Source organism: Calidris pugnax, unplaced genomic scaffold (genome assembly GCF_001431845.1).
Source record: "Calidris pugnax isolate Ruff unplaced genomic scaffold, ASM143184v1 scaffold277, whole genome shotgun sequence".
In the NCBI taxonomy this organism is placed as follows: Eukaryota; Metazoa; Chordata; class Aves; order Charadriiformes; family Scolopacidae; genus Calidris; species Calidris pugnax.
Window position 1 is genome coordinate 1,246,412 of NW_015091023.1, and position 15,756 is coordinate 1,262,167.

General features: G+C 38.1%; 1 protein-coding gene across 1 annotated transcript in view; it reads left to right on the forward strand.

The window, feature by feature from the left end:
* The window catches only part of MRPS9 (mitochondrial ribosomal protein S9), a 30,993-nt gene extending 22,128 nt beyond the window's left edge, over window positions 1–8,865 (forward strand). The window contains exons 7-11 of the mRNA XM_014955846.1: window positions 1,002–1,077; window positions 3,687–3,855; window positions 5,629–5,737; window positions 6,582–6,751; window positions 8,664–8,865. Of these exons, the coding sequence (XP_014811332.1) occupies window positions 1,002–1,077; window positions 3,687–3,855; window positions 5,629–5,737; window positions 6,582–6,751; window positions 8,664–8,755 (616 nt within the window). The 3' untranslated portion in view covers window positions 8,756–8,865. The remainder of the gene's footprint in view (window positions 1–1,001; window positions 1,078–3,686; window positions 3,856–5,628; window positions 5,738–6,581; window positions 6,752–8,663) is intronic.
* The last annotated feature ends 6,891 nt before the right edge of the window (window positions 8,866–15,756 follow it).

A 15,756-nucleotide genomic window follows, 5' to 3' on the forward strand; every position in this document is an offset into this window, starting at 1 on the left:
ACTGGAAGTAGCAATATGTAAATCTAAGTATATACTTGAGTTTGTCAGGATTGGAAACTTCTTAAAATTACTGTTAAATCCAGCATCGTTTCTAAATAAATGTTTCTCATGCCCTAACTCAGAAAAGCATTAAAATACATACTTAAGAAGAAGTACTACTTAAAATCACCTTCAGGAGTGCTTTTCTGAATCACAGCTTCCTTAATGCTGCTGAAAACATTAATTAAGATTGTTTCTAAAAAACCTAAAGAGGTAAGAAACTAGTTACAGCTTTGCCTTATTTACCTGATAGTGTTGGCATGTATATTTATGGTGGCATTAAGCTTTGTTAATCACTTCAGATCATACATAGTTCACAAAGATTTAATTCAAGCATTGGTTTTCTTTGTGTTAACATCTCCATATGAGTCTGTGTTCTTAAAAATCTCTGGGTTTGCTATAACCAGTGCAGTTTCTGTGCTGGGCCAGTGAAGATTACACAGTAGGTAAAATACAGCGTATCATTGCTGCATTAGTACTTTGACCATGCTCACTGCAAGTGGAGTTTTTTGTATTGATCAGAAAAGTAAATACCAGAGACGAAATTCTGTTATTTTAGAACTTGATTTTAATTTTCTGCCTTTGATTTTGTTCTTTGCTGCCTATAAGCCAAACTTTTTCTAGTAGCAGGCTTTTAAAACTGCGTCCTAAGTTGTGGGGAGGATCGCTTACTATTACAATATTACTCTAGCTCAATCTCGGACTTCAATAATATGAATAATGCATAACTGATACTCATAATTTTCATGTGGTTAATTCAATATGTGAAGTTACTATCCCTTTCAAAAAATCTTTTAAAATCAATGTGGGCTTTCTCATGTTTACTATAGGAATGTGATCTGTATTCTTTTATAATGGAAAATGTGTTTCTGAACGAAGACTGACTGTATGTGTGGTCCTTTGTGATGTAACTCTAATTGCATGGTTAATTAAAGGGAGAATATGTGTGATATTTTAAACAGAAACCTGGTTGGCAGCAGATGGCTGACTAAGATTGAATTGGAAGAAATGTTGTTAGAAAAACTGTCAGATAATGATGTAAGTAATTAATCTTTCTAATCTTAAGGAGGCCTCTGTCTTAAAAATATGGACTCTGGGTACATTTTTGGGTGCTGAAAAGTACTAGATAGAAGCAGGTGCTTTATAAGAAGGAAGAAAATTCTTTTGAAAAGTCTATATATGCTCACAGCACTATTACATTCATGATGTTTTGAAAAGCACCCTGTGTTGCTTTTTTTTTTAATCTAACACAATATAGAACTATTAAGGGTTTTCCATTGTTACTAAGATAGTTTAGTTTTTCTCCTGGTAACATTGTGAAGCCTTAGAGCACTTGTTTCTTGTCATCTAGTTATGTAGTCAGGAACAGAGTAACTTATTCTAGTTACAGATGAAAAACAGACAGTGCTAGAAGCTCTGTTACTTATTGTAGAGAAGGGATAAATACTCAATAGGAAGTGCGATGGGTTTATGTAATGGTAAACCTGCATGGAGTTTCGGATTTATTAATCTTCAGAAGGACGTGATAATGACAGAAAAATCACAGAGAAAGCTGATCAGAAATAAGGAGTCCTTTTCTTAATTGATTGACTACAGAATTAAATAGCAGAAACAAGATACAAAGCTATATAGGTCTTTGGACTGATACAGATGTGTCCTAGTTATATTCTCCTTGATATCAATATGGTGGGACAGAGGAGAGTTTTGAAGTTTCCCCAGTATGTGCAAACAGTGTCACTGTCTAGATTTGGTGTCCTTCTTTAACTCTGGGAATAAGACTATTCATCCTGGTAGCCATACACTTTTTTCTCGCTCAGAGCTTTTTTCCTACAGTCCCCTAAATAGCATTAGATTTTCTAACAGCAGGTTCAGTCTATGTGGCCACCTTCAGGGAAGTTTAAGCTTGAATAGACCAGACAATATAACACTATTTTCTGAGCATCCAAGTATTTTCTCACATAGAAACAGTGTTTTTCAATGTCTTCTGTCCTGTGGACAGCATCATTGCAAAAATAGCAAAGCAGCAGCAAACATGCCCTATGCTCACTTGTCATCCAGAACGGTAATGTGATGGCTTCCTTGTCTATGGGTGGTGTGAAAGGGTCTCAGGCAGATTGTGGTCTATAAGCATAAGTTAGAAATCCCTGTTTTAAATTCTTCATCTTGGTATACCCAGGAGACTACATCTATCTTGCTTGCAGTAAAAGCAGTTACGACTTCAGTTATGACTTCAGTGTTTTCAGTAGCTCCTGCGTTTGGAATAGCTGTCTTTCCTCTCGAGTACCAGGAACTGGACCAGTTGTTCTTTACTTCTTGTTTTTTCTACACTCTACATCTGTAAAAGTAGACTGTAATAAACTAAAACAAACCACACAACCAAACCCTCAAACGTTTTACATACTGACCTCTCACAAAGCCTAAGCCTACAGGAACAAACTTCATTTAAATATATTTGAAATGTCTCGGTATGAGCTACCAGTCTTACCTGCTCAAATTCTTCTATTTTGCCATTGCAACAAAATTTTCTGTAGTGTTTGCATTATTAAACAAAATCAGAGCTATTGATTTTTTTTTTTCCTTTGCACTCTGCAACTGAAAACTGTTGAAAGCTTTCTTCATCTACAGCCTCTGATTTTTAGATTTTTGTATCTTTATATTTCTACTCTTCAAAGGGTTTATCACGCATCTGTGTCATATCATTAGACAGAAGTAGCTTCCTAAGTGATGTCAGAGTTCCAGGTTACAAGAAAAGTATTAATTTTGTGCAGAAGACTCTGGTAACAGAGGGAAGAAAAAATACTTTTAATAGCAGCTTGTAAGTAAAGAAAGCTTTCAAAAGAAGTTTATTATAAGAAAAATCCATTTTAGATGATATATTTTATATCCAGTGACCAGCAGTCTAGTGCTTCTGCCAGTAACACTTTATAACAGGACATCCCAGCTTTTAGCACAAATGGGTTAACACAGTGGTGTTTACTCTTTAATCACATGTTGAAGAACTTTGGAGGGGGGTGTAAGGGGGAAGGAGAACCACACAGTAGCAAAGGATAATTTATTTCGAGAGGTTGCCCTTTAAGTCAAGTATCTCTTGAATTTTTAAATAGCTTGATTGTTCGGTTTTAAAGGAAATCATAAACATTAAAGTAACTCAGCTTGAACAGCCAAAGATAGATAGATAGGTATTTCCTGTATATATTATGAAATATAATCATTTAAGAGGTTCAGTTTAGTGAAATAAAATTATTTCCAAGTCAATGAACACTCTGACTTACTGAAAATGAGGTGAAAATCTTTTCCTTTTTTCATTTTAATAAAACAATAATAAAAGAATGAAGACCCCCCTCAATGTTGTCTTTTTAAAAGTGACACGAACTTCATTCTCCTACAATAATCCTTTATTACAAAGGGGCTGGTTATGCGTTGAATTAAAGTTTCATTGTTGCCTGAAGAAAGAACTAGGTATCTTTAGTCACACAGAAAATGATGCATCTGCATGCTGTTCTTAAATCAGCATGTAGGTGCAAAAGTGTCATCTTGTCAGAAATCATCAATAACAGTGAAGTAGGAAAGATCAATTATATAAAAATAGAAAGTTTTAGCAAATGCAATTACACTTGCATCCTTTAATGAAATCTTGTTGTCTACAGTATTCAAGATTTATTCAGCTCATACAAAAACTGATGACGTTGCCATGTGGTGACATGGAGGAGAAGTATATACGAAAGTTTACCAAGGAAGTTCCTGCCCAGTTACAGAAGGTCGTGATTGAGCCCTTGAAGTACGATGAGCGAGGAGTGGCCTTCAGCACCGGTGAAGGTAATAGTGTCAGCTTGGTTGGTAACGATGCAGAATGGTTTGCTCTTCGTGCTACTTTCTTTATAGTATATACAACGCTGCTGAATGTGTCGTTACTTCATTTTATATGCTTATGTGTATATTGCATGTCTAGTTGTTAATTATGTTACAACATACTAAGTTATGACATGGCCTGGTAATGAAGTGGAAGGTTTTTGGCAAAGAGTCTATCAACTGTTAGTTTTTATCTGTATTTCTCTATGGCAGTACCTCTGTAGGACACTGTTGCCCTACATGTTGTAGGATACAAAAGGGCTTTCATTGCTGGCAAGAGTCAACTGTTGAACATAAAGGGCAGGGGGCCGGGGGAGCACAAACACACCTGGAAAATTCCATGGGTGTAACAGAGTAGTTACTTAGTGGCCTAAGCATCCTAGGCACCTTTGTTGTGACTTTTGTAGGCAATCCAGCAAAGGAAGATTTCATAGATGCAAAGAATAAATAGCAATGCATTTGGATATTTGCAAGCAGCCTAGCAAAACGCAAAGAGGGAATTCCTAAATTTTTTAAACAAGTGGACAAACCACAGCTAGCGTTATGGACAGAGATGGGAATCAGGCATTGGTACTGAGACAGAATGAATGTTAGAGGAGAGACATGAAGATCAGTCTCTTTTCTAAACACAGGCTGTTTACATTTTCAGTAGAGAGACACATAGTAGAAGAGTGAAATTATATAGGATATGACTGTTTGCCTAGAAAAAATAGTGTAGCAACAACGTGTAGGAAAGTCTGACTTTCTGGACAAATGCACATACACACACTTTATATATATGCTGTACATTGAAGAGGAATCTTGGTCAGAGATGACCTGTATTCTTAAGCAGTGGGCAGCAGATGATAATAGTTGCAGAGAATTGAAGGGGCAAAATGGCTAGAGAGCTCTGTCCTAGCTGGGGTGGCTTCAAGATGATGTGACAACAAGGAGATGTGAGAGCGCCAAACTGGGGTTTAATCCACACTGGTTTCCAGTAGTGTCTTCAGAACAGTAGTTATTGAAGCTTGATAAACATGCAACCTATGTTATTTCAGAAAAGCCATCAGATTTTATAAGTTTAAGAACAGTCTTGTTTGTCCCATCACCCTCTTAAATTAAGAAAATTGTCTGATTTGTTTCATAATTCCTTTATCAGAATGATTTCTCCATTTGTCCTACAGAAGATTGGTCTTAGGCTGTAGCACAGAGAGTTTGTCATGGCTTAACTTGAAGCTAATGAACTTAGAAATTACTGCTTACAGTTAGTTCTGAGGAAATTGTGCTAAATGATGCATAGGCATTGCTTGTACCAGTGCCATTAAAGTGTTAACCTTTTCCCTGTGAATATTCCTAAACTACTGTACCTTTTGTATGATTTTATAAATTATTTTAATATTACTAGAAATTGTACTTACGGTAAATGTAGGTGTTCAACAAACTGTTTATTTTTATATACTATGACATCACCATATCAAGAAAGTGTCCTGATCTACTGAAGTTATGGGAGGTAGCATTATCTCTACCTCCTCTCAACACATACTTCCCCTTTTTCTTAATAGACACTGATTAAAATACAATGAACAACTAGCTTTCAGTATATTTATTCCTTTCTCTTAATTTTTTTTTTGTTACCTCAGCCTCCAAAAAGAAACAGCTGGTAACTGTGTGAAAATGTTCAGATTTGCTTAACTTCTTGTGGACTTGGAAGTTTTGTAGAATACTGAAGCCTCATAACAGATTGGTTTTAATTCCTTTAAGGTACAAGAAAAACGGCAAAAGCTACTGCAGTAGTTTATGACAATGGGAGTGGAAAAATTACGGTGAATGGAATAGACATTTTGCATTACTTCCCAGTGCTGCAGGATAGGTGAGAGCACTATGAAATGCTGTATACTTGCTGTACTTATTCCAGCAAAAGTTGTGCTATGCAATTATATTTTGGTGCTGTGTTCCACAGAGTTGATGCTACGTTCTTGTTTCTGTATAACTATCTGTTTTATGAAAATTGGTCTTACTTTTCCTCCGGGTTTTCAGGAGTCAGTAGTATAAGAACTGATAAGTAAATCTTGCTCTGTATTTCTTGTCTCTCCCTTTCTGAAGAGATGCAAAACCCAAGAGCACAGAATATTTGGATAGTTCAAATTATGGTCCCCATAGAAAGGGCTTGCAGTTTATTTTAAAAATAAATAAATAAGAAAAGGTATCTTTAAATGTTTCTTGAGAGATCTGCAAATTGTATGCATGTGTAACTACTCTGGCATACAAGTAACATAATGGAAGCAAACAAGGTGAGACACTTCAGATTTTGGAGGATTTGCACAGTCTGATATAGAGAAGACTTCTCAGAAGGCTGAGAACGTTTCTATCCCTTGTGTGATTTTTATTTTATATTGTGGTTTCTGAATTCTAGAGTAGAGTGTGAGATTGTTCAGTTTGAATATCCAGAGCTGACATCTTGGCATCTATAGAAAATCAGTTAAACAAAAGTAATTGCAAAACTGAACTTAAAATACTTACCATTGGCAGTTTGAATATGCTCCTAGCTGCTAATTTCCTGATGATATCAGTAGGAAATTAGAGATAGGAATGCCTTTCTGGATATCTGCCTGAAAATTAACTGGTTTTGTATATACTATGACAAAAAATGTACATAGCATGTAACTTTATATACATGTATATATACTTATTTTATTCTTTTTTTTTTTTTTTAGAGAACAGTTGCTGTTCCCTTTCCAGTTTCTTGACAGAGTTGGAAAACATGATATGGTTTGCACAGTCTCTGGTGGAGGAAGATCTGCGCAGGCTGGAGCAATACGTTTAGCCTCTGCAAAAGCCTTAAGGAGTTTTGTGACAGAAAAGGAGGTGGAATTCATGAGGCAAGGTAGGAATTGAAATTATTTCAATGTTTCTTAATGTATTTCTGGTAATTAATGGAATTAGTACAAGGATCATTAAGGATCAGATAGTGCAAATTTGAGTAAATAATCCCAGTGAAACATTGTATATTGTATGAAACGGATCTGCATTTAATGATAAGTTGTTTTCACTTGTTTCCTAGCATCCTTTGTGTACGCTTTGGATGACTTCTTGAGCATTATTCCATCTGTTCATGACCTCTCTTAGGTCTATTAACCAGCATATATTGCCTCAATATAGAATCACAAAACATGGATGTGTATTCACTAACAAATGAATCAAGATCAGGCATTAGTGAGCTCTAAGGTACTGAGATTGTATTTTGTTTTACTTGGTTAGTCACATCTTGTTCACATTTAAAAAAGTTTTATTCTTGAACATAAATACTAGAGGGTTAGCTTTGAAGGGATAGTAATGAGCATAAACATATTACATGCAAATAGCCAGACTGAAGGACCTTCTTTCTTCTCGTACTTTATTAAGAGTTTCCTAACTCTATCCAAGTTACCTTGGATAAGGTTGAACTTTCTTGGATAACTGTAGTATTGAATGCTTCTCAGTAATTAGATGCCATACTGTTTCAACAAATACAGAATTATGAACAGTGAGCTTTTAACTATGCTCTTCCTGGACTAGTAGGGAGAATGCTGGAGCGTGTCCAGAGGAGAGCCACCAAGCTGGTGAGGGGTCTAGAGAACAAGTCATACGAGGAGAGGCTGAGGGAACTGGGCATGTTTAGTTTGGAGAAGAGGAGGCTGAGGGGAGACCTCATTGATCTCTACAACGACCTGAAAGGAGGTTGTAGAGAGGTGGGTGTTGGCCTCTTCTCCCAAGGGAATAATGATGGGACCAGAGGAAATGGTCTTAAATTGCAGTAGGGGAGATTTAGATTAGCTATTAGGAAGAATTACTTTACTGAGAGAGTGGTGAGGCACTGGAACAGCCTGCCCAGGGAGGTGGTGGAGTCACCATCCCTGGAGGTATTTAAGAAACGTGTAGACATGGTCTTCAGGGCATGCTCTAGTGCCCGAGGTTATTGGTTTGTGGGTGGGTGTGAAGTGGTGGGTATTGTGTTTTGTGGTGGTTTTTTTTTTTTGGTGGTTTTTTGTTTTGGTTTGTTTTTTTTACGGTTGGATTCAGTGATCTCAGAGGTCCCTTCCAACCATGGTGATTCTGTGATTCTGTATACTGGCAGAACAGCTATGATTTTTTCACTCTCTTGCCATCCATGGAAATAAAGCTATCTTCATGCTAGTGTTTTTGCAACAAGTTTCGTTGATTATAGCTTTTTCAGTACTGAGAAGTATGACTTCTTAGGAGTACCCCTTAAATTGTAATGAGTTGGGTATCTGTAATGTGACATCTGTAATGCATAATTCTCAACATGTTTTGGACGTTGCCAAAATATATTCTGGAAAACACTAAGTGTACTTTCAAGTTGTGGGATGTGTGCACCCTGGTGTTGTGCAAGATGATCTATTGGAGTGCAGGAAGAAAGTCTTAGAATTTCAGTAGTGTAGGTAATTCATAAATTAAAGATATATTGGGGGTGCATGCTTAAAAATATTTTACTGGTAGGACTGCACGATTGAAAGTATGGAGACCGCTGCTCTAAAGGCTTAAGCAATATAGATATAAAAAAAAGTGAGATTTTTTTAGTGGCTCATATAGGTGAAGAAAGTTCAGTTACTAAAGAAAAGTTAAAATGTTAGAAGAACTGATGAAATTCCTTCTGGTGTGTTTTATATTGAACCCTTATCCTTCTAGGTGTTACAATTCAAATGCCAAGTTATTGACTGCCTTGAATCCCCCCCGTGTAGCATCTCTGATATTAACTAATAACAGTAAAGAAATGGGTGCTTTTCTGTGTTTTGTAGCTGGACTACTAACACTTGACCCACGTGTGAAGGAACGCAAAAAGCCTGGTCAAGAGGGAGCCAGACGGAAATTCACCTGGAAAAAGCGATAAGTTTGAGTATTTAAAGAATGACAAAATGCTACCAGAATTTCCAGACATACTGATTTATGATTAAAACTGTTGTATAAATATATTTAGTAATAAAGATTTTTTTTCCATTACAACTGCTCTGTTTTCTTTGTTTGAAAAGCAACAAACAACTTTCTTTAAATTTATTTAAAATTGTGAAAAATTGTGGTGTGATTTGCCTAAATGCTAAATCTAAAAGAGTAGCTTAAGTGCCAGCTTTGCATCTTAGTTTCACTGAAGTCAATAACAATTAATGAAACTACTAGTGGAGTATAACTTCTAAAAATCTATTTGTATAGTGACTCAAGTATCTAAATTCTGGAATTAGGCAGCTCCTGACCAGGTATTTGGACAACTTTGATGTGCTTCCCTTTTTGTCTCACAGGTATTGAAGGACAAGTGACAACTTCCCACCTAAGATATGGTGCAGTTGAGAAACTAAGTGAGAATGATACTGACAATTGAGGGGACACTGAAGGAGGAGCAGTCACAAAGGATAACCTTTGCCTGTGGAATCAGTTGTCTCCAGGATGCCTCCCTAGGTTAAGCAGGGAGTGATTCAGAGCAGGTACCTAAATTTAGGTGCTCTGAATCACCCTCTGGAGGAGTCAGTTTTTCTCTTCTTCCCCCAAATGCAGAAAGAGCTGGAGGGATTAGGCTGAAGTTAATCTTTTAGAATATTCTTCTCCACCCCTTAAATCTCAAGGGGCCTGATCAAGGAGGCGTGTTCCGAATATGGCTGATGCACAAAGATAGCATTGGACTCTTTGCCAAATACAGTCATAACTTTTCTTTTTTAAAATCAGAAGCAGGAGGTGATGACAGTGGCTGCCCACCTCCTGTCTATAATTGTAGCCTTCCAAAATAGATTAGTGGTTACAGCACTCACCCAAAAGCGCAAGATTTTGGTTTACTGCCAGCTTCCTTCCTGGGACAGAGGTCAAACATTGAGAGCTTCTAAGGAAGATCGTATCCTTCAGCATTCCCATAGGAACTGGGCTAGTGCAAAGAGAGTATAAAATTAATCTCACCAGAATTAGGCAGGAAAAAAAATAATTGTAAACTCAGTAGTTTAAACAACAGGGCACCTTCCAACTTTATTTTAATTTAAGAGACTTCAGTAGTCGGAATTCTTTCTCCCCAGCCAGATTTTCTAAGTGGTAGAGTACCTGCCCTGCTTCTTATTTGCTGTAGATTATACAAAAAATATTGCACCTCAGAAATAGCAAAAAGCAGGTCACCACAGGTCATAAACAGCTATGAGTGATCTGTATGGGCCATTATTTTCCTGAGCACTATTCAAGAAGGGGCAGTAAGTAAACAGACTTCTTCAACTGAGTAAAACAGAGGTCAGAAACTGAGTAGTGCATCCTTGACTGGTGTGTTTCTGATTCCTTCCTCCCCAAAGCGACTCTGTGCTTTTTTAACTCTTGTTTCATGAGTACACTGAGTAAAATTGGGCAGGATTCCTCACAGCTAAGGTAATTTGTCTTAATATATGTGGCTTTACAACTACCTGAAAGGAGGTTGTAGCAAGGTACACAGTTAGTGGGGTAACGTTTTTAAACTGAAAAGGGGCAGATTTAGATCAGATATCCGGAAGAAATTCTTTGCTGTGAGAGTGGTGAGACACTGGAACAAATTGCCCAGAGAAGCTGGGATGCCCCATCCCTGGAAGCCTTCGAGGCTGGAATGGATGGGGCTTTGAGGAAGCTGGTCTAGTGGGAGGTGTCCCTGCCCATGGCAGGGGGGTAAACTCAGTAGTATAAACAACAGGGCACCTTCCGACTTTATTTTAATTTAAGAGACTTCAGTAGTCGGAATTCTTTCTCCACAGCCAGATTTTCTAAGTGGTTCCTTGCTTCTTATTTGCTGTAGATTATACAGAAAATATTGCACCTCAGAAATAGCAAAAAGCCCAGCCAGATTTTCTAAGTGGTAGAGTACCTGCCCTGCTTCTTATTTGCTGTAGATTATACAAAAAATATTGCACCTCAGAAATAGCAAAAAGCAGGTCACCACAGGTCATAGACAGCTATGAGTGATCTGTATGGGCTGTTATTTTCCCGAGCACCATTCAAGAGGGGGCAGTAAGTAAACAGACTTCTTCAACTGAGTAAAACAGAGATCAGAAACTGAGTAGTGCATCCTTGACTGATGTGTTTCTGATTCCTTCCTCCCCAAAGCCACTCTGTGCTTTTTTAACTCTTGTTTCATGAGAATACTCAGTAAAATTGGGCAGGATTCCTCACTGCTAAGGTAATTTGTCTTAATATATGTGGCTTTACAACTACCTGAAAGGAGGTTATAGCGAGGTACACAGTTAATGGGGTAACATTTTTAAACTGAAAAGGGATAGATTTAGATCAGATATCAGGAAGAAATTCCACAGTTAGTGGGGTAACGTTTTTAAACTGAAAAGGGGCAGATTTAGATCAGATATCCGGAAGAAATTCTTTGCTGTGAGAGTGGTGAGACACTGGAACAAATTGCCCAGAGAAGCTGGGATGCCCCATCCCTGGAAGCCTTCGAGGCTGGAATGGATGGGGCTTTGAGGAAGCTGGTCTAGTGGGAGGTGTCCCTGCCCATGGCAGGGGGGTGTGAGGTGAGTGTTGGTCTCTTCTCCAGGTAACAAGTGATAGGATGAGAGGAAGTGGCCTCATGTTGCACCAGGGAGGTTTAGATTGGATTATTGGGGAAATTTTCTTCACTGAAAGGGTTGTCAAGCATTGGAACAGGCTGGTTGAGTCGTCATCCATAGAGGTATTTGACGGACATGTAGATGTAGCACTTAAGGACATGGTTTAGTGGTGGACTAAGCAGTAGAGGATGGACTCTGTGATCTTAAGGGTCTTTTCCAACGTAAATGATTCTATGATTCTGTGACTTTATTAAGTTGAATTCAACAGCTGAGGCAATTCACCCAGCTCTTTGAAAAATGAATGAAGGTGTACATGTGTTTTACACTAAGGCAAATAGAAAATGGCTTAATTAGCATTTCTGCTAATTTAACTCTTGAGTTGTTTGTCTGTAGCAAAATAACTCTATATTATGTTTCAGTAAAACGGTAAGTTGTAATAAAAGCACTCAATAAATACCTGTGCTGGAACAGATACCTAAGGATTCTTTTGACGTGCTTACATAACAAATGGCATAAGCACATGGACTTAAATGAAGGTTCTAGCTGGAGAAGTTACAGAAGACTAAATAGTAGAATTTTTATCTTAAGGCAAATAAAAATGGATCCATTTGACCATATTAGTTTTCCTACCTCATTGTTAGACAGTAAAGCTTTAAGAGCACAACAGCATGTCAGTACTTAAAATGAACAAAGTCTTTTATCATGTTTTAAAGGATTTCTTAATATTTCACCTTCTAAAAAGGTATGGACCTTTGGTTTTTTGGCCTATCAAAAATTTTGATAGGGTGAAGCCTTAGAGTGTATCACAACTTTTTAAGGAGTTCCTAGAAATACTAGTTAATGTGGAGAAGTTATAGGAGAAGACTAAATAGTAGAAATTTTATCTTCAGGCAAATCAAAATGTATCCATTTGACCATATTAGTTTTCCTACCTCATTGTTAGACAGAAAAGCTTTAAGAGCACAACAGCATGTCAGTACTTACAATGCACAAAGTCTTTTATCATGTTTTAAAGGATTTCTTAATATTTCACCTTCTAAAAAGGTATGGACCTTTGGTTTTTTGGCCTATCAAAAATTTTGATAGGGTGAAGCCTTAGAGTGTATCACAACTTTTTAAGGAGTTCCTAGAAATACTAGTTAATGCTGTGTGACCATGTCACTTGCTTCATACCTTCTTCCTCAGGCTTCCAACTAATTTTGAAACTGAGCCAAAAGAGAGAAGCATTTTGAAAAGAAAAAAAAACAACTAGAATTGTACATATACATATTTTCTGCATTTTTTCACTTGTATGAAATTCTTCTCAATCATCTGCAATACACGTCAACAATTAGGAGTTAGGTGATAAGGTTAGGTGATAATCCTGTTAAGGAGTGTTCTGTAGTGTTAAAGCTGATCGAAAGGTGAGACTTTCGTTTTTATAGATTCATTCGTTTTTGTAGATTCATCAGAACTGACGTGTCTTATGGGAGAAACAAATAAGCAAATTTCCTTGGGGTTGTTAGTTTTGGTTTGTGACAGTAGAATGGTTTGGTTTGATAATAAATCAGTTTATCAGTTCAAACGATCTGATCTAAGTTCCTCCCGTTCCCTTGCGTTCTGAGGTTACTGAAAGCAGCAGTCCCCAACACCTACTTACCATGCCCAAGCCAGGCTTCTCAGGTCTCAGTTTTGAACCAGTTGAAATATGGATCAACTTATATTGCCAACAAGATTTCAGCAAAGTGTCCTGAATGTGACAGATGCGTATACTTTAAATATTAAAATACTTTCTGAAAGCAGGCAAAAAGAAATGAGTCTTCTGTGCTTTCTGGTCAATGTATGTTGCGATTCATCCAGACTCTTCTTTTTTTTCTATTTCCTCCACCACATTGATGTTTTGCTTTGAGTTAAGATACCAAAATTGTCTCTAAGACAAATGGAATATATCTGTGTTGTCGATCCATCCGCCTCTGGTAATTGTCACATTTCTTTAGTGTGGAAGGCAGGGAGTCGATCCGCAGGTGAAGCTGTGAGGATGTTTCTGCTTTGCATTAATGCTGCGGTGGTACCACAAGATGGAGCAGTTTGCAATCTAATGAGACGAGCTGCTTTCAGCTGTGGTGTGGAGGTACTTGAGAACAAAATCATTAATCTTCCTTATAAATTGTGATTTTTATAACAGGTTAATATGAAAATAAATGTATGCTGTTTCAAAAGGGTAGATTCTGATTGTCTTTCCAGGATATTTTTCTCCTGACAAGAGAAACAAATTTTAGTGAGGAAATAATAAATGTCAGTTAATATTAGTTTTCAGCAATCTTGTTTCAATGTATAATACCTTCAAATTGATATTATAATGTTACGCTAAGAAGTGCCAGTTGATGTGTGAGGCTTGAAACTGGTACAGTAACATTGTGCCAGTCATCACAAAGTTAAAATCACAGAATCACAGCATTGTTTATGTTGGAAGGGACCTTCAAACATCATCTAGTCCAACCCCTCTGGCCCCCGTCTTTCACTAGAACAGGTTACTCAAAGCCCCATCCAGCCTGGCCTTGAACACTTCCAGGGATGGGGCATCCACAGCTTCTCTGGGCAACCTGTTCCAGTGTCTCACCACCCTCACAGTAAAGAATTTCTGCCTTATGTCCAACCTAAACCTACCCTAAGCAATCTCATACTAACTAATAAATATAGTTATTTAGATTAAATGCCAGAGATTGGGTTTGGCTGAGGGGAGTGGGATCTGTTACTGAAACTGCATTTTATCCATATAGTTTAATAAAATCCTCATGCATATAAAAAAATTAATTTTCACAGTATTCCGTGATATTTTATATAGTTAAGAATTCATGGACTGAAATCAGAAACAAATGTATTTATGCTCTGCTAGTGCTCAGCGGACATCGGTTGTAGTAGACTCATAGAATGGTTTGTATTTGAAGGGACCTTAAAGATCATCTAGTTCCACCCCCCCTGCCATGGGCAGGGACACCTCCCACTAGAGCAGGTTGCTCAAAGCCCCATCCAGCCTGGCCTTGAACACCTCCAGGGATGGGGCATCCACAACTTTCCTGGGCAACCTGTTCCAGTGCCTCACCACCCTCACAGGAAAGAATTAGTAGCTTACTAAAGGACCTGTAAGCACAAATCACTGCCTGTGAACCTGCCCACATAAGCAGAACCACATGGGAGAATATCAAAATATGCAAATAAATGGGCAGTAGTGGTTTTAGACCTTGTATTGCTTAGTATCCACCCTCAACCACAATGTCAACAATCACCTTCACTGGTAGTTCTCAGTATTAAGTAACTGAATATTGAAGTCTTTCTGGTGGGCAATTCCAATTCCACCTGCCGTTTCTCTCCTAGGTTCCAGCCACCTTGGCAGTCATGGGTGCTCCTCTGCTTGGCTAGGAACTTGCTCATTTGGAAGGAAAAAAGCCTTGAATGCTCCACAGGGGAGGTCTGTATTTCAACAGTCTTTAAGGCATTCAAGATGTGTGCTGATCATTTCAATAAATGTCATATTCAGGTGCTGACAATAGTGACATAGACAATAGTGACATAATAAAGTACTCGGAGTGGTGTGTGCTTGCCACAGGTCCTGAGCAGACTAGTATGTCACAGGACCAATTTTGGACTAACAAAATAGCGGGAGACACAAGATGATAGCACTTTCAGAAGAAAGCGTTAGTGTGATTTTCTTCTGACATCAACAAAAGCAAGTTCTCCTCTCTTCTGGGACTGGTCCCCAAAACTTTCTGCTTGCCTGGTTACACTTTCCCTTAGTAACTGCTGCTTCTCATGAGACACGATGATGCCAAGATAAAGATGATTGTACCAGGGCAGATATAATTCAAAAAACTTGGTACGGTCCCTGTTTCAAGCCCCAGAGTAGCCCTGCAGGATTTGGGTTTGTGGCTCCTCTAACACTTTGACCGTATGTACCTTATACCTCGAGCGCTGGATCGTGGATAGACAGTGACAGCTGGAATGTTTTTCAGCTGGTGGAGATACCAACAGGATTTTTCCTTTGTTTAAATTTATGTTCATATGATGTAACAGAGATTTTAGGGGAAAATATTGTGCAAAGCAGGAGTGGTGGAGATATTATCAACAAGAAAACGATAAGAATATTGTTGTACATTGCATAACAGAGGAAGAGGAAGCCATTGCTTTGTAAGGGACCTTGTGCCTTTTATGTCATACACTCAGCTTTTCACACTGGGGCTGAGCACCATGTCCCTGTCTCTGCAAGCGTGTGAGGTCGGCCAGCAAAATCCCCACTGGGGGCTCTTGTGCAGGAACACCAGTGCCTGAGGAGGCTGTGACGTGCAGGCTGAATGTACCACCTGAG